Below are 27,771 nucleotides of genomic sequence, written 5' to 3'. Positions count from 1 at the left end.
AAAACTACATTTCAGTCCGACTTGGTCACCCTTTGAGGAAGGATAATGTTGTTTCCAAAGTGTTTTATTTGTCACTGATATTAAAGGGACATTGTGTAGGAATTCCTCCCATCTAGCGTTGTGGTTGTATATCGCAAGCAACTCAATCGTATTTTTCATGCTGCATTCACGTGAAATTGGGCAGACGGCAGACGGACGACAGCCGCTGCACGTAACGGCATAAACAAGCCTCTATGTAAACAAGTGGTCCGTCAGCACGAGGGAAAACAATACACGTAACATGTTGTCATGGCGATGTCGTATTGTTTACCTGACCCACGTTTTACCGGCTTTCTCTCAACTTCTGTGACTAAAATGACATCTGGTTTGTTACCGACGGCCGTCTGCCCGACTGCAGGTGAATGCAGCATCAGTGTAACGCTCCATTCCTCCTCACTGCGTTACCGCGGTGACTTTTCACAGACGCCACCTCCACCTGAGCCGACAGCTCCGGAGTCTCCGCTGAGTTTCCGTGGTTTCCTACCGTCACGCTGCCACTGAACGTAAAAACATGGCGACTGACTTACTTGCTGATTAATGAAAAACTAAAAGTTTAACCCCTGTAGTTAAAAGAAACAAACAATTAAAGACAAAAACATACTTACAAAATCCTACTTGTTACTATTGTCTTTCAATTGTGATGTTGTGAACTTGTCTCTACTGGAAGCCGGTGATGTGTGAACTGTGCGATGTCTCCAGAAGACACAAAGAGGTTGGCAAGGTCAGAGGATGCCTGCTGTCTGTCTGCTTTTGAATCAGACGCCCTGCATGGAAGGGAAGGCTTTAAATAATGATGTGTGTGTGAGTGGGTGGGTGTGTCGGGTGCGTGCATGTGTGTGTATGTGTGTGTGCATCTATTGCGGTATAATTGACAGTAAATTGACCTTGATTCAGAATTCTGGCAGCAAGGCTCTGTTTACTCAGCCTCTGAGGATGGCTGGCTGGACACACAAACACACACACACACACACACACACACACACACACACACACACACACACACACACACACACACACACACACAGGCATCACAGCTTACAGTTAAATCAGCCTCCTGTAATATTTAGTGGTGCCCATCGAGCTGACCAGATGTCATGGTGGGAGGTCCTCAGTGAAATGTCACAACAAACTGCAGGTCAACACATCTGAGCTTCACTACACACACACATCTGTGTCAGACTTCAGATCTGTCACAGTTTTCAGAACCATCAGGAATCAGATGGACTCCTTCTACAGACTGGCTGAATCCCCTCCTCTATTATTTAGGGCCTTAAAGGGATAATTCAACATTTTGGCATTATTATTTCATAGCGTGGCGAATGTTCAGGTCACAACTTCTCCATGAGAGCGTTTTGGAATTGTTGGACTGTGTATTTGACTAGTTTGATGAGGGAAAGGCGAAAGTACTGTTCGCCTCCATTTCGTTAGCTGAGCAGCTCTCGTCTCGGCCCCGCCGATCTAAAAACACCTTGCACCGATAATTAAAGAAAAGAGAAAAGAGGAAACCGCACACTTCAGCTCCCTTATGTGCTGATTTATTTAGCAAAATAGCTAAATAAATCAGCATGTGCATGTGCACGAGCATGTGCGGTCTCCTCTTTTCTCTTTTCTGTCTACATTTATGTTTGAGGCCAGCACCTTTTTTAACTGGATGTGCGCGACCTTTCTACTTTTTTGTACCGATAATTAAAGGCAATGAACAATACCATTAAGACTATAGGGATTATGGCAATAGGCGAATTTACCAAAATGTCGAACTATCCCTTTAAGGTCAGGTTAGACAACCATGTGAACCCGCCATGATCCCTCTCTCACTGGCCATGGAAAGACAAGAATCATTTTATACAAAGCTGTAAGCTACAAATTTGGATTTAAGACTAAAGATTAAATTTGAATCAGACTGAATCTGATTTGACTTGACAAAATCACTCAAATTCACTTGGAATCATTTGACAAAACTATGCAGTGAATGTCAAAGACATTTTAAATCGAAAGCAACTGGACTTGGTTATTAGGAAGAACTGAGGCTTCATCAGTTCATGTTTGCGTCTGACCAGGCTGACACTGGTCCGTCTGGTATGCAGTGAATGAACTCTTCATTTTTTTTTGTAAGCAGCCAGTCACAACACACAGTGCTTTTGTCAGTGCGGACCAACAGGCAGACAGCTGACAATGCTTCAGATTATCACATTCAGATGTAAAGATTCAGCTGACAGCTCCACTCGGGACTTGATTTAGGATGCTGACTTGAGTCTTACTTGTCACTCTGTCCCTTTTCTTGCTAGAGTAAATATGGAACTACATGCTACATGCATAAGCCTCTCACTGGGAACTGGCCATAGCATGGTACAGTGGGGCTCTTAAAGGGGACAAAAGCCTCTTTTCCACAAATTAAAATAGTTTCCAGGTGTCTTAAAGACATGTCTGTGACATGCTTCGGTCAAAATACCCCAAGGATCAAACATCACAGCTCTTTTCATCCTCTCAAAACAGCCCTGTTCAGAACAGCTGGTTGCAGTATGTCCCTTTAAATGCAAACGAGCCACTGCTTGCCCCGCCCCACCCCTTCTACCAGTACAGGTACTCACATAGATATATATAAGAACTAGATGACTCACCCGCAGCTGTTTCCCAATGACAAAACGTAGCCAGTACGGCGGCCATCTTGGGACGGGCAACTCTCTCCCTCAGAGCATTAAGCCTATATGCATGTTCTGTTATAATGACCACAACTTGCTCAGTTTTTGTCCGATTTCAAAACGGTTTGATTTTTATGAACATTTATGCAGTTATGATGCAGCATATTTAGAATCACGGATAATTTTAATAATGTTTTTTTTTTTGTAAAAGTAACATTATAGTGACATTATGCAAATAGTTAAAGTAATAGCTACATACTGATTTATTTTTCACAGAGTTATGAATCGTTTTTTTAGTGCAGATGACTGGATCACCTATCTACTGCACTGTAACTGCAGCCAGAGTCAGAGCAAGTTGCCCGTCCTCATATGGCCGACTGTGAGCTACGCCTGCGTGTAGTGCGATCCACCCCCTTGGGTACTCACAGGTAGGGGTGGTGTTATGCAAATTTGAAAACTAATGACATCATTGTATGACAGCTGAGGCAACAGCTCATAAAACCACATGGATTTCAACCTATAGGGAGCCTGAAAATTACTGATTTTTTTGGTCAATTCTCACATTTTGGGGGCCGGAAGGCAAGAAAAACACCCAGATATAGTGGGTGATTCAAGTCAGTGATTCAATTAATGTTGGTTTTGGTATTTTCATTGGATTTTGTTCATAGGAAATCATAAATATGGCACCCAGGTTGGATACTGAACTGTTTGCAAAGAGGAAATTTTAGATGAAAGTCCAAATATATACTACTGAGTTAACTGTACCTAGCCAGGTATTAGTAATATGATGTTTGTGTGTCTGGGTGTCACTCAGCTGCATCTGTCTGCAGACTTGTTACATCATGTATCATTCAGAGGAAAAGTGTGAACAACGAATAGACAGGAGGAACTGGTGAGAGAGCAAGAATGTGAACAAGACAACTGGGAAGATGAGGCCGACTGAGCTGCCTTTGTCTGACTCCAGGTCAGCGTGTTGTGTTGTGTGTCTATGATGACTGGAGTCAGACAGATTGAATTAAAATTAATGACTGCATGATACGCCCATCTGCCACTGCTGTGGTGTCACATGGGGTCTAAATATTTGAGCAGCCAACAAAACAAGTCAAATGTTCTCCTCACTGAAAACCTGTAGTGAGAGACCTCTCATTGTGTTATCATGTTGCTAAGACAGAGACAGGAATGACCTCTGGATGGTTCCATCAAATAGCAAAGTATGAAATCGACTAAATACTTTACACCATCGGCTATTTTACAAGAACAAATATCACTTTCTCAAATGGTGAATGTTCTGTTTTAAGACCCAGACTCCCAGGTTGCATCAGCGGCTGCACCATAAACTCACTCTGATGTCTCAGACGTTCCCACAACATCACAGAGCCAGGGACAGTTTTATGAGAAACTCCTCAGTCTGGCTGCATTAGTATGCTGACGGAGCAGCCGACCGAAGACGCGAGGGAGACAGGCTGGGAGAAATTAGTTGGATAGATGGAGCGAAAGAGGGAGGTGGAATGGAGGGAGATAAAGGTTTGGGGCTGAAGAATTAAAATGAATGTGTTTTGGGTGTTCTATGTACGGGAATAAGATGAATCCCTGTTATCGGTGTCGTTGCTCTTTTCTGTCCGCTGTGTCCTGTCACAGCGGGTTTGCTCCTGTCCACACTGCCTCCTCTGCCCCCCCCCCACCATGTCTTCTCTCTTTATCTGTTTTGGACTTGTCCTTGTCTGTCTTTCGGTCTGAAGCGGGATGAGGTCAGAGTTGGCAGGGATGCACTGTGTCAAATAACTAGGACAATGGTCTCAGAGAGACAGTAAAGGCCAGCGGCAGATGAACAGTTTCTACTGGCTGGTTCAGACCTCCCACACATCCCAGTCTGTGTGTGGAGCATGCATCGGTGATTCGGGGATTTGTCCAGATTGGTAAGAAGGAGAAAATTGTCATATCTCATATAGCTTGACAAAAGTGAGGACTGGAGGAGTGAGTGCTATACCAGCTCAATGACTTTGTGTTAAAGGGATAGTTCACCCAAAATTTAAATTTCATTTCAAAATTCATTAACTACAGGTACTCACCCTCATGTCGACTAAGGGCTGGGAGAAGTTTCAGAGTCCTCCGTGGCTTCTCTGAGTTACAGGGGGTCTCGGCGTAGCAGTGCATGTCCATATAACGGTTGCAAATGGATACCAACTGTCTTTGTAACAAAAAGACACACCAAAAAACATCCAAATACCTCCATGCTGCTCATATGTAATGTCCGTCTTGTATTGAAGCCCCAAAATGCGAAATTGTCCTGAAAAAAATTAAGTCTATATTTCAAGCTTGTTTTGTAGCGGAAGCTCCTCTTCCCTGTTCGTCAAATTTGGGCGAATTGGGAAGAGGAGCTTCCACTACAAACAAGCTTGAAAAACAGACTTATTTAATTTTTTTCGGTACAGTTTCGCATTTCGGGGCTTCAATACAAGACGGACATTACATACGAGTAGCATGGAGGTATTTGGATGTTTTTTGGTGTGTCTTTTTGTTACGAAAGTTGGTATCCATTTGCAACCGTTATATGGACATGCACTGCTACGCCGAACCCCTGTAACTCAGAGAAGCCACGGAGAACTCTGAAACTTCTCCCAGCCCTTAGTCGACATGAGGGTAGATAATGAGTGAAATTTCAATTTTGGGTGAACTATCCCTTTAAACTGCTACACCCCTGACATGAGCTATGCCTACAAAATATGCATATGTTTTGTGATGCAAAAACTCACCTCTGGTTTGTAGCAGATGGGAATATAGATTGCAATGGCTTGCCCTGCATCACAGACCAGACATTTCATAGTCTCCAGTGTACAGCCAGTCTCTCAGACAAAGGCATGGGGGTAAACGTCCTTCAGAAGTTCCCACCAGGCCTATCAAACATGGACTCAAACCAGACAGTACAAGGTGTGGTGCTTTCTCTTCACTCTGTATCCAAGGTTAATGTGACCTCTGATGCTGTGTGAAGTCACCCCACTGCAATAAACACGGTGGGATGTTTGAGCCAACTCCTTCGTCAGCAAATGGCAAGGGCTTCCTCGCAGAAGGTGGCGAGCAGACTGTAACATCGGGGGGTGGTGGGCAGGGTCCAGATTGAGCAAATAGGCCGTTCACCTTATAGTCCAGATCAAGTGAGAAAGAGAGAGAAAGGATGTTATTCTCTATAAGGGATACAGGATGAACATGAATAAGTTGAACAATGAACTTGGAAGTCTTCTGGAAGCAATCCTCAACATCCTACCTTGCTATGTCCACCAGCGTTTTGGGATAGATCAAACCTGTAACCACTGAAGAACCATCAATCCCATTGTTTTTTTAAACAAGGCCCACTGGTTTGCTGTGAGTGTTGTGGGCAGGTCATGGTCATAAGCAGAAAGTGCTCGCTTCTGTTCCACCAGACTCTCTATCTCTCTCTCCATCAAGAAGTAGGTGCTGCCATTCCACCTGGTTTTGACGTCCTGCTGCAGGCGTTTTGGTTGCATTTTCATCTCGAGCTGGATATCTTGCAGCCGTGAATATGCTAGTGGAGAATGTTTAAAGTGTCCAACAATCTGTCTCCCATGTGCAACTGTAGCCGATGTCAATCGGCCCTCTGTGTTGTGTTTCTCGGTACGGACTGCCCCAGGTGGGGTTCGAACCCTTGTCTCCTGCACTGCAGGCAAACCATTTTGCCAAGAGCTCAATGAGCACTTTGACATCTTTTAGCTTCTCTAATATGTGTTTACACACTTTATCACAATGTTCAGGTAGAGCTGTCTCGGAAAAATACTTTCGGCATACCCTGCATACTGGGGCTCCAGGTGGCTAATTAGCAGCCGGAAACCCTTGTCCCCAACAATGACAGCGGTTGTCCATCCATTCATAACAATGCATTTCAGTATCGTCTCAGTGATTTTTTTTTTTTTTAAGTATATTTTTTGGCTTTTATGCCTTTATTTGATAGCCATAGTGGAGATAGACAGGAAAGGGGGAGGCAGAGAGAGGGGGGGAATGACATGCAGGAAAGGTCTGCCCGACGCGGGATTCGAACCGGGGGCGCCTGCGTTGTTTTTTAGCTGCTTCATACCACCTCCCTTTTCTTTATTCAGTTCAATGAACTTAGCGTGCTCTCTGGCATGAAATCCATATAGGTGCTTAATTAAGGTGGTTGTGTTATAACTTGAAGTTTTACCACCATCCCTTGGACCATTTACTGCGCAGGTATTGCAAGTAGCCGTCAAATTTGTTGGCTGAAATGTTCCAGATAGGCAATCCTTTCACTCGCTCCATTTTGAAAACAGTGTGGGCTTCCGCATGGCATGTTGCTTGCATATGACGTCACAGCGTACAGCATAGATCGGCCTATGGATCGGGCTCATTGTTACAAGTTTATTTATTTAGAAATGGAACAAAACATATAAATGAACATTTTAAAAGAAAAATGCAAATATGAAAAGAGATTGTAGCCGTACGGCTAATTTCCATCTTCTGTCCCATGGGCATCATTGCCCAACCTAGAATTTTCTTCAATATCAGGAGTGATATCGTTACAATACAATACAATACAATACAATAAATCTTTATTATCCACCATGGTGGAAATTTGCCAATATCCGATTGGTGCATCCCAATGTTCCTGTGGACCACTGTAGGAAAATCAGCTTTTCTGGTTAAAGTGACAGTGCTATCAGAATGGAGGTTGGAGGCAGCCCACCAAAGGAGGATGGCAAAATATGCAGACTTGATTGGAGTTTAGGAAAGGTGGATGGAGCGTGGGGCTCTACCTGGTGGAGGTGGACACTTGAGGCCTTTGGAAATGAAGGGACAGAGGCTGCAGAAAGTTACTAAGGTATTATAGTTGGAGAAGACAGCATTTGGCTCTAGCTTAGAAGACGGGACGGGCAGAAGTTTAGCTGCAGGGAATGTAAGGGAGATGTTCCTGTTCACCACCCTGCCATTGACCCTGCACTGAAGTACAGGGTCAATAAAGTGGACAGGAACCAAGGCCTGGCCTATGCGTACACATCAAATATAGGTTTTAAGGTAAAGTTCTCCCTGTGCTGTTGGCGGTAGAGGCTCATTAATCACTTACGTAAATAAACCCTAAAGTGTGCAGTCTTACACACATCAGTGAGCAGAGGGACAGGGGACAGCCCTGGGTGTTCTCCGTCCCGGCCTACTGCGTTCAACTGTACTTACACTGCGGCCCCATGTGGGGAAATGCACAGCTATACATTCTGCCTATGCACACTGATTCTCGCAGTCACGCCTATAAACAAAGTCACATATTGACCGGACGTAGAAGAGTGAAGGATGCAGAAGAGGAGACGCAGTAGTTTCCCACGTAGTCTTTCTCTTCCTCTCTCCGCTTTGTAGTTCTCACTCTATAAGTTCATCCCAGCATTGGGGGCGTTTCATTGATTTTCAGTGCGGTCGATTTCTCCCAGTGTGTGAAGCAGCTCAGTGATCATGAGCTGACTCGCCTTTTTACATGTTGGATTGCAGTGTGATGGCTTTGTCCTGTGTTTTATTATACGATTATAGAGCAGCATCTGCAATGAAAAACCCATTTGACATATTACACATGTGAAGTAGCGGATGACAGTGACATGAGGTTCATCCATGAATCATATTGCTTTAAAGGCACGCCCAGAAAAAGCTGCATTATTATACTGCATATATACTTTGATGTTCACATGAGATGCAAGGAGACGCTTTCTTCAGTAAGTGATGGAGAATCTAGAGGCAGCACCATTGTGAGTTAGAATTGACATCACAGTCCAAGAACAAAGCTGTGTTTGAAGATTTCACACTGGCTTAAAGCGTGAAATGAAAGGCAAAGAGCTTCTGATTTTCTTTGCATAGTAGGTTTCATTTGGTCATGTAGACTGGGGTTGTGGCGTTGGTATTGAATCCTAAATTTCATTTTCCTCAATCTAGCCCAAGGACTTGGATCACATTATTTTTCCACTCTGTAAAAGACATTAAACTCAGCATGACTTTGCTGTAGTTCTCCTCTTGCAACTGGACTTTTGGAGAAAAAAAACAAAACAGTTATTTATCAGTACCAAATGCTTTTTCTCCATCATATTAGATAAATTGACTGGATAAGTTGTCGCTTGGCTGTTGTTCACATAACACACACATTACGGTATGTTTGAGTGCTTATATCTCTTAAAGGGATAGTTCACCCAAAATTTAAATTTCACTCATTATCTACTCACCCTCATGTCAACTAAGAGCTGTGAGTCCTCCGTGCCTTCTCTGAGTTACAGGGGGGTCCGCACAGCAGTATTTGTCCATATGATGGTTGTGAATGGATACCACTTTTCTTCGTCCAAAAAGACACACCAAAAAACATCCAAATACCTCCACACAGCTCGTCTGTAATGTCCCTCCTGTATTGAAGCCCCGACATGAGAAATTGTTCCGAAAAAAATTTAATAAATATATATTTTAAGCTTGTTTGTAGCGGAAGCTCCCAGTGTCTCAGTTCACTGCTCTTCCTATGACCGGCGCAACAATTTCTCATGTCGGGGCTTCAGTACAAGAGGGACATTACAGACGAGCACTATGGAGGTATTTGGATGTTTTTTGGTGTGTCTTTTTGGACAAAGAAAAGTGGTATCCATTCACAATCATTATATGGACAAATACTGCTGCGAGAAGTCATGGAGGACTCTGAAAATTCTCCCAGCCCTTAGTCGACATGAGGGTGAGTAGATAATGAGTGAAGTTTGAATTTTGGGTGAACTATCCCTTTAAAGGGGCTTTTTTTTTTTTACTTTGCTAATTTATAAATCACTTGATAAAGAAACAATATCGACGATCACCCAGTCATGTGTAGAGAACTCACCATTTCCTCTCCTGCTGTGTTCCACAGGCCTTTGGCCAGGCCTACTCCACCCAGCGTAAGGTGGCAGAGGATGGGGAGACCAACGAGGAGACGCTGCTGCAGGAGTCAGCCACCAAGGAGGCCTACTACATGGGCCGTCTCTTGGAGCTCCAGTCGGAACTGAAGCACAGCCGGGCCACCGCCTCCAACACCCAGGCCGACAATGAGCATCTGAGCTCCCTGCTGCAGGAGCTCAGGGAGGTACAGCACCACAGCTAGGGTCATGGATATCATGTTATATACAGTAGTGCTCTTAAAACAGGGCATCTTCATGTACAAAAAGTCTAAGATTAAAGGGATAGTTCACCCAAAATTGAAATTTCAGAGTTATCCCTGGCTTCCCTGAGTTACAGGGGGTCTCGGCGTAGCAGTGCATGTCCATATAATGGTTGCAATGGATACCAACTGTCTTCGTAACAAAAAGACACACCAAAAAACATCCAAATACCTCCATGCTGCTCGTATGTAATGTCCGTCTTGTATTGAAGCCCCGAAATGCGAAATTGAAAAAAATTAAATACGTCTATATTTCAAGCTTGTTTTGTAGCGGAAGCTTCTCGAAGCTCCTCTTCCCGGTTCGTCAAATTTGGACGAACTGGGAAGAGGACAGACCCTGGTTCATCCAAATTTGACGAACTGGGAAGAGGAGCTTCCGCTACAAACAAGCTTGAAATATAGACTTATTTAATTTTTTTCAGGACAATTTCGCATTTCGGGACTTCAATACAAGACGGACATTACAGACGAGCAGCATGGAGGTATTTGGATGTTTTTTGGTGTGTCTTTTTGTTACGAAGACAGTTGGTATCCATTTGCAACCGTTATGGACATGCACAGCTACGCCGAGACCCCCTGTAACTCAGAGAAGCCACGGATAACTCTGAAACTTCTCCCAATTTCAATTTTGGGTGAACTATCCCTTTAAAGATTGAGATTTAATTGAAACAAACACAATGGGGTAAAATGGTCCACTGTGTCATAAACAGCGTACAGCTCCAGCTTTTCTCTTCTGTCTCAGCAGAGTAACGAGATGTTGGAGCTTCAGCGCAGCCGGATGAGAGAGGAGATCAGGGAGTACAAGTTTCGGGAATCTCGGCTGCTCCAGGACTACACGGAGCTGGAGGAGGAGAACATCTCTCTGCAGAAACTGGTGTCAACACTGAAACAGAACCAGGTACAGTTGATTTTCTAAAAGCTCTGAGACTCTGTCTTCGCTAAAATTGTGCCGATGTGCCAGCTTCCTGATTTCCCAGCTGCGCGTGGAGGTGAGAAAGCAGACAGGGTTTCACCTTCTCTTACAAGTTTAAAAATGTGCGGCGTATATTTAACTCCAAGTTCCGTTGAGAAAAAGCAGGACAAACTAACAAAGTCAAAGGGAAGCACGGAGACTAAATAGACACAAGGGAGACAAGGGTAACTGAGCACAGGTGACACACATTAAGGCGGGGCAGACAGATTTACAAGTAGGGAAGCAGGACAAGAGGTAAAAAAAAAAACACAAGACAAGGGAGTTAAAGGATAATTACCGTTTTTTTTACATTCTGGACCTTATTTCTAGCATAAAATACGATCATTTACTCACCCAGATAACTTTGGTGTCATTACAAGTTGTTCGGACGAAATTAGCTCCAGCCAAGAGCCGCGTATATCCGCATAATGCGAGAACACGGGGCACGCAATGCAGCCTCTAAATAACACATTATCCGCCGCGAAACACGTTCATTTCACCAATATTTTGTTATGATACGCTAGTGCTATTCCCCTCTGAGTCCGGGGTCAGCTGTTATCAACATCCGGGGTCTGTAGGTTGACCTACTGACCTCTGACCTGGATGATGTCATCTCTGAGCGCTGCCCGGCTCATTCTGATAATAATGATTCCACTTCGGCATTTGGGTCCATTTTTAGCTCAACTAGCCGGAGCTTTAGTGAGTCCAGGCTGCGGAGAGGAAGCCTGTGTAAGCTGAACTTCATCCAGCTGCTCATTTTGTTCTGACAAGTCAGAAACACGCAGAAACGAACCGTAGCAATACGGTAGCAACAAGCCGCGCCGCACCGCGGTCGGAGGTCAGAGATCAGTAGGTCAAGCTACAGACGCCGGATGTTGATAACATGCCACCATGGGCTCGGAGGGGGATAGCACTAGTGTATCATAACAAAATATTGGTGAAATGAATGTGTTTCGCGGCGGATAATGTGTTATTTAGAGGCTGCATTGCGCTGCCCCGCGTACTCGCATTATACGCGGCTCTCGGCTGAAGCTAATTTCGTTGGAACGACTTGTAATGACACCAAAGTTATCTGGGTGAGTAAATGATCGTATTTTATGCTAGAAATAAGGTCCAGAATGTAAAAACGGTTGTTATCCTTTAATAGAAAAATAAAACAGGAAGTGAAACAAAAAAAATCCAAAAATAAAAGCCCCAAAGCAAAAAAACTGATGAAAGGAAATGTACAAACAAAACAAGAAGCTTGATATCCTCTGATTCCTCTGTCTGCCCCTCCATCTCTGCTTCAGGTGGAGTATGAAGGTCTGAAGCATGAGATCAAGGTCCTGGAGGAGGAGACGGAGCTCCTCAACAGCCAGTTACAGGACGCGCTGCGTTTGAAGGAGATCTCCGACGCCCAGCTGGAGGAGTCCCTGGAGTCCCTGAAGAGCGAGCGCGAGCAGAAGAACCACCTGCGCAGGGAGCTGGTCCACCACCTCAGCATGTGTGACGTGGCCTACACCGGCAGCGCCCACCTCACCTTCACCTCCGCCCCGCCCAGCGGCACCGCCACCCCCACCACTCTGCTCTCCCCAAACGCAGAAGAGCCCACAAGGTGGATGTTACACTTGTTAAAGGGATAGTTCAACATTTTCGCCTATTGCCATAATCCCTATAGTCATAGAAGCAGGTTCATTGCTTTTAATTGTCGGTGCATGTTGTTTTGAGATCAGCGGGGCAGAGACGTGAGCTGCTCAGGGAACACAATGGAGGTGAATGGTACAGGTCGCCTGTCCCTCATCAAACTCATCAAATACACAATCCAACAACTTCAAAACACTCTCATGGACAAGTTGTGACCTGCACATTCACCATGCTATGAGATAATCACGTAACATTACGAGACAGAGTTGTTTTCTAGGCAAACACATAGCCGGAACTACATTCCAGACATGGCTGCTGGGCGGAGTGATTTCAAAAGCACAAGTAGTTCTGAGTGCTTCATGTGTCGTAATGTTACATAATTATACATGATTATTCATAGCGTGACGAATGTACAGGCTACAACTTCTCCATGAGAGCGTTTTGGAGTTGTTGGATACTAATATCATATTAAAAGCTCATGAAATGAGCAATATATCCTCTCTAATGTTACAAAACACTTTAAAATAAGACAAGGCAGCATATTTTGTCCCATATTGGTGATAATCTCTAATCTTGTGCTCTCAGCCCATTGGTTTTGAATCACAAATTAATGATTTCATTAAGAAATAGCATAATAGTTTTCTACAACTGGACACTAGTTTTTTAGCAAATGTTAATTAAACAGGAGTAAATGCTGCATTTGTTGGGGACTAGTTTCAGAAGTGGATTAGGAAGACGCAGATGAAGAAGAATCATGTATTATCAAAGTGTTTCTAAACACATAGGAAATCAGACCTCTGCATTTAACTGCATTCAGGACAGCAGGAAGCAGGAAACTACTGTATCTATCGATGTGGATGGAGAAACACATCAGTCAGTGTAACAGTATGTACTCAAAGATGTTTTCAGTCGTCAGTGGAAACAGTGGAGTTATATGGTTCAGTGGAAGAAGACACAGCATTACACTCCTTAGATACACATTAACAGTTACAGGAAGAAAAATATAATTTGTCAGCACACTTTTCCTTTACCCAAGTACTGCTTTGCTCTGCCAAAACAGAGCTGCGAAAGACTTAAATGCTTTAGTTGCCAGGAGGAAATGTTGTAGGGAAGCAAGTAAATATATTGGCTATTAACATATCACTGATTTGTTCTGTAGAACATTTTGTTTGGCAGTGTGCTTCCTATGAAAATATAATACTAATGCAGTTACAGTTGCTGGCCATTTTTAAGAAGGTTTCTATTCATATCTGAAAAGTTGCACATTAGCAATAGAATCTCTTCACTTTCTACGTGGTATGTGGACAACAAAATTCATTTCTTGGCCCTAAAGGTTTGCTCTAACCCGGTCTGCCAGATGTAACGGCCACCTCCAGGGCGGGACGGGATCGGCCCCGGCCCCGGCGCCGAGGGCCAACGGGGAGTGCAGGGGGCCCGGCAGGAAAGCCGAGGGAGCGGCGACGCTGGATCTCTTCAGTGAGATGAACGTGACGGAGCTGCAGAAGCTCAAGCAGCACATCATGACAGTGAGTTTGTGTGTTCTCTGATCTCCGGATCACAGCGCGAGGGTGTTAAGACAGAGAAACTAACACTCTGATGATGACGATGAAGGTGAGAGTGAAGTGATGTAACGACCAAAATTCACAAGACACCTCCTCCGGGAGCGGTCGTTCAAACTCTACTTGGAAAAACACACGGCAGCTTTATTCTTTATTTTCGGCGTCTGCTGGGCTCATGATCCAGCCGCTGCCTCTTCTCTTAAAAAACCAAGGCTTTTGAATAATTTAAGGTAAAACCATGCTGACATACAGTATCCCCTCTGCGTACAGCCCCCTGTCTCTCCCTGCATCCCTTTGTCTCCTCCTGTCACACACACTGACTCCTTCATTCTTATTTCCTTCCCCAACACCTCTCTTATACCCTTCTCAAGTATTTCTCAAGCTTATCTACACAAATCTGTATAATATATTGTGCACATCTGTGTGTGTGTTTGTGCGTTTGTTTCAGTTCCTGCAGATGTAATCCCATCCATCCCTGCTCTCTGCAGCCTCTCTGATAGGCCGAGCTGCAGGAAGAGCTTATTTATATCCCAGCTGATACACTACACTATCGACCAGTCCCCAGCAGATGGATGGTTTTCATTTCTTCTCCTGCTGTTGCTCTTTTTTATGTTAATGAATCCTCTTTTGTGCGACAGTATTGTTTCTTCACATGCAGAGGAACTCTTTACCTCGGTGTTGTGAAGTGAAGTGCGCCTGTAAGGGGTTAACACGATGAAGACGTGTTTATCTCATGATTGTCGTTCAGTGTGTGTTAAAAGTTTCCAGTTCAGGTCTGGTTTTTGTGTTGAATGGCGTTTGTCTTCATCAAACACATCACACTTTGTGTTACTGCTCCCGTGTGGGTGGGACGGTGAAATACGATCCAAGAGGTGCAGATGTGAGTGAGTTATCCTCCATAGGTACGAGGAGGAACTCATCTGATGCCAAAACCACTGCACTGCAGTTTGTAACACAAGAAGAGCTCAGGGGAGTTACCATGGTGACGCTCTGCGTTGGTAAACAGCTTAAAGTTAATTTCTGTCCTACTTCTGGTTTTTGTTTGTTTGAGGATCTTTGAGGGTTTAGTGTCCAACTGTTGGAGCAAACAGATCCAGAACTCAGAAAGCTCTGTCATTACACAGTCACCACTTTGCAGCATGACAATGTATTGCAGATGTAGCAGATTATAGAATTATAGTTCATTCACAGTTATTTTGTGTTCATGAAATGCACATGCACAGGTCCACGTCATGCAGTTTGAATGAGAAAACAGTTTACAAGTTTAGAATTGATATAGAACACACACATGGCAGTATCACTCTGGATATTGTAACATACATCAGGGATTTTGGGCTTTCGGATTAAATTTTAAAAGCCACCTAAAATGCACTATATAACCCTTAATTAGACCGTCTCATGTCCAACTGGTTACGTAATGTTTCAGTGCTTATAACATGACATGCTGTTCTCTAACAAGGTGTCTGATCCATGAACCAATCACTAAATGTTCTGGTTCAGTGAATTGAAACAGTCCTCTTCATCACACTGTTCACACTCTGACATCATGAGACCAAGATAACAGTCCATCAACAGTACCTGGACCATGTGGAGGCTTCAAACGATGGGATGTTGTCCACTGAGCTCAGAGTGTCATCAGCAGGTTGAACAGAGACACAGAAAGACAGAGACATGGACGTTCTTTGGCCAAATGGCGACTTATGGACTTTTTTGTTGTTGTGGTTTACCCAGCACTGTTTTTGTTATCTTTTGTTTCAATACACTGTTTCAGATGAAGAAATTAGCATACTTACTTAAATGCCCTACTTTAATAATAACCATAATCACAATCATAATCATAATCACAATCATACATTTTATTTTGGAGGCACATTTCAAGTCACCCAAGGTCACCTTACAAAAAAAAAAAGCATAAAAGATCAGAAACATCATTAAAACAACAACATACATCAACATAAAAACAAGTGAAATGCACAGTGTCCAGTTATAGGGAGTATGCCAGTTTGAACAGTTTTGAATTGGGAATTGAATGATGTGATGGAGTCTGACTGTCTTATGTGTGGGGGATGATGATGATATAATATCACTGAAACATGAACTTTTTACATTTTCCATAAATTTCACCCGAAAGTCAAATATCCCTAACTTTTTGTGAGCAGTCTTATATTACATTTCTGTAGGCCATGGGACACCAGACTGGAGACTGAAGACTTGTTGAGTCTTGGGTCCAGTTCCAGTCCATCTGTTATTTGATTTGATTTGATTTAATTTTGACTCTGATAAATGAACCGAGGACCGCTCTGTTGGGATGTTTACTGTCATCTGAGCCTTGTGTCTGCAAAACTGTCTTTTAGTGGGACATATTGCAATAAATGAAGATAAAACTTCAGAATATGATTTGATTTGGACCCCGTGTCGACTGCTAATAGAACACTAAGAATACATTTAATGTAAGATGATGCAGTCTGTAAAAGAAATGCACAAAATAGTCAAATAATACCTCAGTAAATGTTGTTTCCTTCCTTTGCTGCTCTGTCTCCAGTTGGAACGTGATAAAGTAACACTGATGACGAATCTCCAGGAGTCCCAGACTCAGCTCCAGCACACCCAGGGGGCCCTGACTGAGCAGTATGAAAAGGCCCTCCGCCTTAGCCAGAAAGTCACTGCCCTCCGCCGTGTGCACCGAAAGTCCCAGAGCAGCGTCACCTCTCCGCTCACCTCTCCGCTCAACCCCGGGGCGGCGATGCAGCTCGGCGAGGACGAGGCCGAAGGGGAAGGAGAGGCCGAGGAGGACAGGGGCGAGACGATGACCAAAAGCCAGGTGTTTACGTACCAAACCCCGGGTCTGGAGATCATGCAGTGCAAGTACCGTGTGGCTGTGACGGAGGTGGTGGAGCTGAAGGCGGAGGTGAAAGTCCTCCGGGAGAGGCTGGCTCAGTGTGCGGAAGCGGCCGCGGAGGAGAGGCCGAGACGCAGCGGGCAGCTCCGGGAGCTGGAGAGACAGGTGGCTTCGTTGGAGAAGAGCTGCCGAGAAGGACGAGAGAAGGTAGGCTAACCATGGTGGAGTCTGAAGAGAATTAGAGATTGTTACTAGAGATGGTGCCGATCGATCGGCAACTGATCGGATCGGGCCGATATGATAAAAAAAAACGATCGATCGGGAAATCCAATCAAAGGTTAAAATCACCGATCTGATCGCATTATCCACCTTTTTCCGAACGTCAAAAATGTAAGCCGGTTTTGACCATAGATGACATACAGCAGGGTTTCCCTGCCGCATCCACGCATGCAGACAGTAAAATAAGGCTACCTGTATCACAGTTGCATGTGTGTAATCATCATGTAAAGCATGCACGAGAGGGAGCGAGCGTCTCTCTCCCTCTCTCTCTGCGTGTGTGTGACTGGCAGCATAGACAGCTGCATCACCAATAGCCCAATAGCGGTATTTGCTGGGATTAAAGTTCTCCGTTGCAACAACGGATTTCGACCAGTATGTGTGTGTGTGTGTGTGTGAGACACCGCGACGCGAAGTGCCGCGATCCTCCGCGGCCGGCTCGCGCCATGCAGCAATCGTTTCGCCTTCTGGTCTATTTTGTGCGTGAGTGAGAGAGAACCCGGTCGCTCTCGACACCGGCGGACCACGGACCGAATCCCGCGGCTGGATTCCAAAATTAAACAAAATGCTCCTTACGTTGTCAAAACAGGCTCGTTACTTCTTTCAACCTTATTGACATATAGATGCGCAAATAAGCGATAGAAAACGATCTTTTTTCCCTTAGGTGTGTGACTCAGTGTCACTCCCAGTAAGATGCTGTACTTACTGTCTGCTCATCAAAAGCATGAGTGGATGAATTAATGGGGAAAAAAAGAGTAAAAAAAATATTAATATTAATAATATCGTCCCATGTGATCGATCGGTTCTGATCGGTAATCGGATCGGTGAGGCTTTAGGTGATCGGTGATCGGTATCGGTCCCAAAAAACCTGATCGGACCATCTCTAATTGTTACACAGATGAAAACATTATTCCCCCCTCCTTCTTCCCTCAGATTTCTAGTCTGGAGTCGGACTTGCAGGCAGCTCACTCTGCAGCCAGTGAGAGCCAGGGGGCGCTGACTGCAGCCCAGGACGAGCTGGTGATGCTGAGTGAGGAGCTCGCCCAGCTCTACCACCACGTCTGTCTGTGCAACAACGAGACGCCCAACAGGGTCATGCTGGACTACTACAGGTCTGACTGTTGTTCTGACAATGACATGGCTACACACAGCAAGGAAAGATTTTAGTGTCTTACACAAAATGTGATGCATTTAACAGATGACATTTAAGGGGATAGTTCAACATTTTGGCAAATTGGCCCATTGCCATAATCCCTATAGTTTTAGGAGTAGGTTCGTTACCTTTAATTGTCGGTGCAAGCTATTTTTAGAATGGCAGAGCAGAGCCGCGAGCTGCTCAGAGCTACACTACAGAGGCTAATGGGATTTCTTGGTTTCCCTCATCAAACTCATCAAATACACAATCCAACAACTCCAAAACGCTCTCATGGACAAGTTGTGACCTGCAAATACACAACGCTATGAGATAATAACGGAACATTATTAGATGGAGTTGTTGAGGCAAATGCAGAGACTGCGGAAATGGGAACAGAAACGCGAACGTTATTAACATTCCGTTATTATCTCACAGTGTGGTGAATGTGCAGGTCACAACTTGTCCACCAGAGCGTTTTGGAGTTGTTGGATTGTGTATCTGATGAGTTTGATGAGGGAAACCAAGAAATCCCATTAGCCTCTGTAGCGTAGCTCTGAGCAGCTTGTGGCTCTGCTCCGCTGTTCTAAAAATAGCTTGCACCGACTATTAAAGGTAACGAACCTACTTCTAAGACTATAGGGGGTTATGGCAAATTTGCAGAAATGTTGAACTATCCCTTTAATAACGAACTATTTCATGTAATCATCTGTTATACATTGGTGGGGGTGTGGTGTGGAAACACCCATATGCTCAGAACCAACAAGCTAATGACCAGTTCCTCCAGTGTTGTTGTTGGAGCAAAAAGTGGGATCAGTGGGATTTTCCTCACTTGGCATGAACATGTTGAAGGGAAAGTTGCCTTACATCCATCATACCAACATGTACAAATGATGTACAATGAAGGAATCACATTTTTGGACAAGGTGTCGATTCCTCTGAAGTATCATCTTTTTCAGTCTAATCCATTCCTAATGACAGTATCATGGCTGAATCCACTGTCATTTGGCCTTAATGGCTGCATTGCAACTTTTGAAGGTGCACAGTTACCACTACCAGCACAGCTGTGGTTTCTCAGTCCCTCTGATTCTCCATTAAATAGATCATGTGTTTTTGAAACAGCACAGTTATTAAGAACCTGTGTTCTCAATTTCTACAGTCTAACACACTGTAAATGGACCTCACTGTTTATCTGAATGTGCATAAAACAGCAGCAACATGACGCAATAATCTCGCTTATTCTTTGATTTCAAAAATCTAAATCTAAAATGGGTTTATAAATACATATTTATATCCTAGGTGTTGCTTGAAATGTCTCATAATTCCTCAGCACAAATGTTGTACGTGGAGTCGACATTCTGGAAACAAGTCAAACATGAATATTTCTGAATCAGACTCTCCTCCTTTCTCAGAATGTTTTACCCAAGAAACAGATTAAAAGAGGAAAACAGGTCATGCAGAGAAAAACTAATGAAAGTTGTCCATGGTTCTTTTTATTAATCAGTTCCACTTTTTTTTTACTTGATGATGAAAAAAAGAATCCTATTAATGAGTGTGTCAAGCTTTGAAAGGATTTCTGGAGTACGGTGTACATTTTAGGACATCCTCAGGATCAGACTTCAGTGTCAGACCTCAGATGAAAAGGTATATGGTCTGAGGAAAACCTCTGTCATACTCGCACCAAACTTCATCAGGTCTTCATCACTAAGCCTTCAGAGTTAGACTGAACGGCCTCACACGTTACGCTGTCAATTATAAGCTCTCAGAATCAGCCTCAACGGCATCGCACGTTACGCTGTCATTTATAAGCTCTCAGAATCATCATGAACGGCCTCACACGTTACGCCGTCATTTATAAGCTCTCAGAATCATCATGAACGGCCTCACACGTTACGCCGTCATTTATAAGCTCTCAGAATCATCATGAACGGCCTCACACGTTACGACGTCATCTATAAGCTCTCAGAATCATCATGAACGGCCTCACACGTTACGCCGTCATTTATAAGCTCTCAGAATCATCATGAACGGCATCATGAAAAAAATATGTCACAGGTGTATCAGGACAACACTGATTCGCCAGCAACGACGCTGAAGTTTAGCTTCCAACACACACACACACACACACACACACACACCACACACACACACACACACACACACACACACACACACACACACACACACAAACACACACACACACACCTCGATTGCCTTCGTATTATCCTCGTCTTTATTTTGAAAACCGGAAGTCATCTCGCTTGGTTCTAAACTAGCGCTAGCTTTGTCGGTGGACTCGGAGCATTCGCCGTAAGTTCTATGATACGGGCGCAGTTAAAATGTTTGTGCGGCTGGCTTGACTCCGCGAAGACGAACGACGGCTCATTTGACCGCAGTACATAGGCTAACAATAAATCATTGCAACAACTGAATGACTGGCCCCTTAGGGTTCACAGCATTCTCTGGCCATTTGTATCATTTTTGAGCTGCCTAAGTGAATTTCCCTTTAGTCTATCTATCAATCTAACTATCTACTTATCTATCTATCTATCTGTCTATCTATCTATCTATCAATCTAACTATCTATCTATCTATCTATCTATCTATCTATCTATCTATCTATCTATCTATCTATCTATCTATCTATCTATCTATCTATCTATCTATCTATCTATCTATCTCCATCCATCCATCCATCCACCGTTTGAATAAAAAATTAAACTGGAACAACAGTTATTTCAAAATATAAATTCTTTATTTGAAACTGCATCTTTTATATTCATGGATTGCAGTGACGTCACGTCGAAGTGACCCCTAATACATCCATGAGTGACCCATACATGTGTATGAGAAGTGACCGCTGCCGTATTTGTGTCCAATTTGACACTTCTCATCATGAGAGCATGCAAACCGCAGGATGGAAATGACAGTTTCTTGACAAAATGACCAGGGTTTTTTTCATAGGCTACATCCTGTCTCGGTTTATTTCTCCATAATAGACAAACTCTATATTATCCCAAGTAGGACACGATTCATGAGTGAATTAATTTCATCCCATCGCAGTTAATCTGATGGTGAGAGAACTTTTACATTTTTTTCTCAATTGCTTTGGTGCTTATTTTCACATCACTCTTAACATTTCACAACAGTTAGTGCATTTCTCAAAACAATTATTACCAACTGTAAAACCTAAGTGGACAACCTGCAAAAGCGCATCACTTGGTACACTTGCTCAAAATGGATAGTCCATCACTCAAAAGCAAGTAATATGTCAGTGAAACTGTCAGTGTCATCAAATGAGAAGTCCTGACATCATCGTTTTTGAAGAAGACAGTCAAATGGCTTTGTCATGTTTTCATTATGACACTTTATCTCTATGTGTTTTTTTCAATCCCAAAAAAAGATACTACCTGAAAATACTCAAGAACAGCACCATACACTATAACAGCCATGTGAAGTAGCCTACAGTTACACATACTGAATGTAGTGGAGCTACTGAATGTTTCAAATTTTTACTGATGCTCTTTGCAATTCTATGTTCATTTCTATGACTCAGACAGCATTCTTTTTGTATAAACAGCATTTGTGTTTCAAAGAGTAGATTACATCTTTTTTGGAAATCTTTACTGTGTTTGCTGTAAACTAGCTACAGTAGGCTACAGTAAATCTGATTCTCTTGTGAAGCTGTAATCTAAAATGTAAATCTAAAATATGATCTGTCCACTGTGGCTTACAGGACACAATGAGCAGTGCAGATTGTTTAGTGCTGAATTACCGTCCAATGCTATAGCTACCTGTTCTTCCTTATTGCAGATGAATAGAAATTTAATTTGCAGTGTTTCTCCCAACATTTACAATGAGTTTGACAGATTTTTTAAAAACTAGTTCAACAATTTTCTATGTAATGACTCAAGCAATGAAATGAGGACTATTAGCCTAGTTTTTTAGGGAAAGACTATTCAGCGTTCAAAAGTATAGTTCATTTTGACTGATGTTACACACTACTCCACTCCGTGTTTATTAACACAGCAATCTGAAAAACAAAACAACAGACACTTAATTGTGACTTGTAACATTTGTTGCCAAAGTAGCGCTGGACTTCCCTCATATCCTACTGGTTGCTACGACAACGGGGGCAGCCCGCAGCAGCAAACAAGAGCGACCATGTAACGTTTAGTACAATACGACACAACCAACACGAATCCAACCGTCACGAAACAACCATGTAAACAACACAAACAACAGCGACTATGTCAGCACGTAAAAGACGATACATTTACAACGTCGAGATATTGACGACATACCAACAAATACACAACAACGGGCCGCCAAATGCAGCCACCGAACTCTCACTAACTATAACATTTCTAACACATAGTAAACACAACGAACACCACCGCGATTGAAGAGAAAAATACAGAAAACAGAAGAAAACATCTAGACATGGGTGCTTGTGTGGACTAACGTTAGACTCATCTGAAAAAAACAACAACAACAGGCACTTAATTGTGGCTTGTAACATTAAGTTGCCAAAGTAGCGCTAGACTTCCCTCATATCCTACTGGTTGCTACGACAACTGGGGCCCACAGCAACCACCCGCGGTTACCATGCGCCATCTACTGACGTAAGGTGGTAAACCAGGTCTGTCATTCCTGCAATCTATTAAAAATGTTCAGGGTGCCACACTGACATGACATTAACAAATTATAATGTTATAAGAATTTAATGAAAGAAACTTGTCCAAAAGCATTTGCTATTTGTTCAGAAGGAAGGAGAACTGCTACTATGATGTGAACAAATGACTAGGCTACATGTTGTGGAGGTTGAACTAATAGTTATGAGAACTTTCATTCTGATCTGAGAATAGCACCAAAGCGATTGAGGAAAAAACTGTAGCCTAATAACACTTAGGACATTACAAATGGCTTCAATGACTTCTTTGTTTGTTCAGTTTAAGTTCATACGTTTCCAGAGGAAAAAGTTAATGTCATTAAAAAAAAAAAGGGATTTCATGAGTTAAATTAGTTATTTGAGTTAAATACAAGCCAAATTACAGTACCCGCCATCTACTGGCCGATTTAGGTGCAGAGGCTAGGATTTAATATTGAATGAAACCTTTATGCAGCAATCACAAATAATCTATCATTTTAATTGTCATTGCAACAATTTCTCAACTTTCGCCACCAGCCCCAGGGGGTTCCTGCACGTGTGTGGCTGAAGGTGACAGGTTAACTTGACATACTACAGTAGTTCTGTTTGTTTATCATGTCAGTTTTGTGTGTGACAGTTTGTTGGGATTAAGAACATAATTCCCCTGGTGATAGGCATGCTGAAAAGAAAAAAAGAAGAGAGACGCGCCTGGGTATTGCAGCTGTAAAAAAAAAAAAAAAAAGAAAAAGAAGAAGAAAGAAAAGAAATATGATGTGTCGGAATGGCGGTACCAAAAAGTGTGGGATTACCGGCATGTCTAGATAGAGGGATGTCGATATAGTATAGCTATATATATTTGATGCGGCCTCTTTTAAGTTGCATGTTCTGTCACTGCTGCAAATTTCTATTAAACTGTGCGTAATAGTCGCGCGTAATCCTCGCTGTGAAACACTTCGTCATTTATGGATAAATTAGTGGAAAATTAGTTAGTAGCCAACATTAACTGAGAGTATATATAATAATCATTAAAAAAACGACACACACATTACATGTATGTTGAAAATAGTGTACTGTAGGCTATGGCATTGTGTGTGCCTTACAGTTTTATCAATCGGCCCGCTTCAAAACTCATTCCTGTGTGTGTGGTGTTTGTGTGGTGTGTGTGTGTGTGTGTGTGTGTGTGTGTGTGTTGGAAGCGAACTTCAGCGTCGTTGCTGGCGAATCAGCTGTTGTCCTGATACACACACTGTGACATATTTTTTCATGATGCCGTTCAGATGATTCTGAGAGCTTATAGATGACGTCGTAACGTGTGAGGCCGTTCATGATGATTCTGAGAGCTTATAGATGACGGCGTAACGTTAGTGTGATGCCGTTCATGATGATTCTGAGAGCTTATAGATGACGTTCGTAACGTGTGAGGGCCGTTCATGATGATTCTGAGAGCTTATAGATGACGTCGTCGTAACGTGTGAGGCCGTTCATGATGATTCTGAGAGCTTATAAATGACGGCGTAACGTGTGAGGCCGTTCATGATGATTCTGAGAGCTTATAAATGACGGCGTAACGTGTGAGGCCGTTCATGATGATTCTGAGAGAGCTTATAGATGACGTCGTAACGTGTGAGGCCGTTCATGATGATTTCTGAGAGCTTATAAAATGACGGCGTAACGTGTGAGGCCGTTCATGATGATTCTGAGAGCTTATAGATGACGTTCGTAACGTGTGAGGCCGTTCATGATGATTCTGAGAGCTTATACATGACGGCGTTAACGTGTGAGGCCGTTCATGATGATTCTGAGAGCTTATAAATGACGGCGTAACGTGTGAGGCCGTTCATGGATGATTCTGAGAGCTTATAAATGACGGCGTAACGTGTGAGGCCGTTCATGATGATTCTGAGAGCTTATAAATGACGGCGTAACGTGTGAGGCCGTTCATGATGATTCTGAGAGCTTATAAATGACAGCGTAACGTGCGATGCCGTTGAGGCTGATTCTGAGAGCTTATAATTGACAGCGTAACGTGTGAGGCCGTTCAGTCTAACTCTGAAGGCTTAGTGATGAAGACCTGATGAAGTTTGGTGCGAGTATGACAGAGGTTTTCCTCAGACCATATACCTTTTCATCTGAGGTCTGACACTGAAGTCTGATCCTGAGGATGTCCTAAAATGTACACCGTACTGGAGAGAATAGTCTAATGTGTCCTCACTCATGGCTTCAGAGAGCTCCATCCTCACACCTCTTGACCAGGAAACCTTGTCCACCACTTGTGTCCACCAAGCAAGCGCTTAAGACCAGCAGCCTTCTTACCACAGATCTATTCAGCTAACAATTCAGTGCCATCTGAAGACACTTTCCTGACAGTGATGAGACAGGAACGTCTCTGTGTCTCAGTCAGCCTCTAGAGCCTATACACCCCCCCCCATCTGATGACCCCACTCTGATACCACACTGCCTACACTTGTTCCTATGAGTTATGACTCACAGTATGACCCTCCTATGGCAGCATCCTTATGTTGTTTCTGCTCCCCTCTCCTATACATTCACTCTCTGCCTTTAAAGCAGCATTACATAGTGTTTGTTCATGTGTATCTGGAGTCCTTACAGCTCAAACACTGTATTACTCAAGAGGCTTGTTTCATGTGCTGTGCAGTGCTGTGGATGCTCCTGCTCCTTGTCTGCAACCAATTTGTTCCAGGAGTCTGGTTATGACAAGACAATCCATCTCCAAGCAGAAATTACCAGAAATGAGGAGAAATTGAGTACTTAATGAATTGAAATGAATTCCAGGCCACTTGATTTATGTTAGCAAACTATATTAGGTAAAGGTACATTGACCAGCAGACCACACTGGGAGCAGGCAAGGCAAGGCAAGTTTATTTGGTAGCCCATTTTTACAAACAGTTTGCCTCAAAAGGCTTTACATAGCATCATTACAACATCCTCTTCCCTTAGACCCTCACATCCACAGAAAAAACCCTTACATAACAGGGAAAGAATTGGAGAAACCTCAGGGTGATGAAGGCAGCTTCTGGTGGGCAGGCTGGGCCATATACAGGAAAGGCAGGCAGAGCAGGCCACCTTACTGTAATGGGAGTACTGGATGACAGGCCAGGCTGGCTCATGGGCAGGGAGGGCAGGACGGTTTAGCAGCAGGGGAAACAAAGCGATGCAGGTGATGGTTGGTGCAGAGGGATGGAGCTCTGGAGAGATCTGTGGAAACACAGAGGGAGTGAGAAACACCAGGGCCAAACAAGGTGCAAAAATGACGGTTCAAAGTGTGCATGAGAAGAGTATAGGTGAGGAGAGGAAGGGAGGAGAGGGGAAGAGAGGAGAGCAGAGGAGAGGGAAGGAGGAGGAGATGGTAAGAGAGGAGATGAAAAGAGAGGAGAGGAGGGGATATGGCAAGAGAGGAGAGGAGAGGAGGTAGAGGAGAGGAGATGGGAGGAGAGGAGAGGGGGTAGAGGGGAGGAGAGGGGGTAGAGGAGAGGAGGAGAGGAGATGGTAAGAGAGGAGTTGGGAGGAGAGGAGAGAGAAGAGGAGAGGAGAGGGGTAGAGGGGAGGAGAGGAGGAGAGGAGATGGTAGAGAGGAGTTGGGAGGAGAGGAGGAGAGAGAGAAGATGAGAGGAGAGGAGATGGGAGGAGAGGAGAGGGGGTAGAGGAGAGGATGAGAGAGAAGAGGAGAGGAGAGGGGGTAGAGGAGAGGAGGAGAGGAGATGGTAGAGAGGAGTTAGGAGGAGAGGAGAAGAGAGAGAAGATGAGAGGAGATGGGAGGAGATGGGAGGAGAGGACAGAGTGGTAGATTCAGTGGACAACGACAGGTTCAAACTGAGGGTCAGTGATTCTCTGCAGTACATATTGTATACCAAGTTTAAAAACACGTTTTCATTGTTTCTCCTTCCAGACAAGGCAGAGGGCTCAGGGGCCTCAGTGCCAGTCTCAAAGCCATGTCCTCGGACAACAGCAAAGTTCTCCTCACACCGCGCCTTGCCAGGCGGCTGGCCGCTGTCGCCTCGACAACCTCGACCCCCGGGGAGTCGCGGAGCCCCTCGAAGTCTCCATCCAAAGAGCCCCTGTCCAGGGAGGGTGGAGGGGAGGAGAAGGAGGGAGACAGAGAGAGCGCGCCGGTGACGCCCGAGCACACCCTCATGGCCTGCACGCCTCCCACACGTTCACCCAGTATCAGTGCCTCTTCATCCTCATCCTCGTCGTCGTCGCCTGCCATGGAGCCAGCCGGGGAGCTGCGCAAGGAGCCCATGAACATCTACAACCTCAACGCCATCGTCAGAGACCAGGTGGGGCTCGTGTTGTCAGTAGAATGTCTGGTAACACTTTATTTGACGTCTATCTCTATAACGCATTATAACCATACTTATAATGAGTTATAATGCAGTTATAGCACTGTATAACTTTAGGCAAGGCAAGGCAAGGCAATTTTATTTGTATAGCCCGTTTTTACAAACAGTTTGTCTCAAAGGGCTTTACATGGCATCACACACCATCCTCTGCCCTTAGACCCTCACATCCACTGAGGAAAAACTCCATAGAAAACCCTTTTAACAGGGAAGTTAGTTATAAACACTCATAAATGATCATAATGCTTTATAACAATAATCATAACACACTATAAAGCATTTTATCATGACTTATAAGGTCAGGTATTATAATATGTTATAATTGTTAGTAATTCGCTGATGATGACCACATTGATAATGCATTAAAAAATGATGTTATAATGTGTTATAATTGACTTATAAATGTGTATAACTATCATTATAAACACTCATAAATTATCATAAGGATTTACAACAATAAGCATAACACATCATAGAGCATTATAACTCTATTATAACACTTGATCTTATAAGCCATTATAAAATGCTCTGT

The 27,771-nt window shown here is 43.7% G+C and overlaps 2 protein-coding genes across 3 annotated transcripts in view; one reads left to right on the top strand and one right to left on the bottom strand.

Annotated features, from left to right (window-relative positions):
* ldhba (lactate dehydrogenase Ba) overlaps nucleotides 1-27,771 on the bottom strand; it is a 194,205-nt gene that overhangs the window by 120,724 nt on the left and 45,710 nt on the right. The window lies entirely within an intron of this gene.
* Nucleotides 1-27,771, top strand: part of LOC146962941 (protein bicaudal D homolog 1-like) — a 46,657-nt gene that overhangs the window by 12,956 nt on the left and 5,930 nt on the right. For both annotated transcript variants that reach the window (XM_085769396.1, XM_085769397.1), the window contains exons 2-8: nucleotides 9,562-9,774; nucleotides 10,595-10,747; nucleotides 12,091-12,395; nucleotides 13,782-13,950; nucleotides 16,526-17,029; nucleotides 18,032-18,210; nucleotides 26,789-27,179. In XM_085769396.1, coding sequence (XP_085625522.1) covers nucleotides 9,562-9,774; nucleotides 10,595-10,747; nucleotides 12,091-12,395; nucleotides 13,782-13,950; nucleotides 16,526-17,029; nucleotides 18,032-18,210; nucleotides 26,789-27,179 — 1,914 coding nt within the window. The remainder of the gene's footprint in view (nucleotides 1-9,561; nucleotides 9,775-10,594; nucleotides 10,748-12,090; nucleotides 12,396-13,781; nucleotides 13,951-16,525; nucleotides 17,030-18,031; nucleotides 18,211-26,788; nucleotides 27,180-27,771) is intronic.

The sequence above is a fragment of the Trachurus japonicus genome, chromosome 23, assembly GCF_045865225.1.
Source record: "Trachurus japonicus isolate A0001 chromosome 23, Traja_1.0".
Lineage (NCBI taxonomy): Eukaryota > Metazoa > Chordata > Actinopteri > Carangiformes > Carangidae > Trachurus > Trachurus japonicus.
This window is presented reverse-complemented; position numbering and strand designations above follow the sequence as displayed.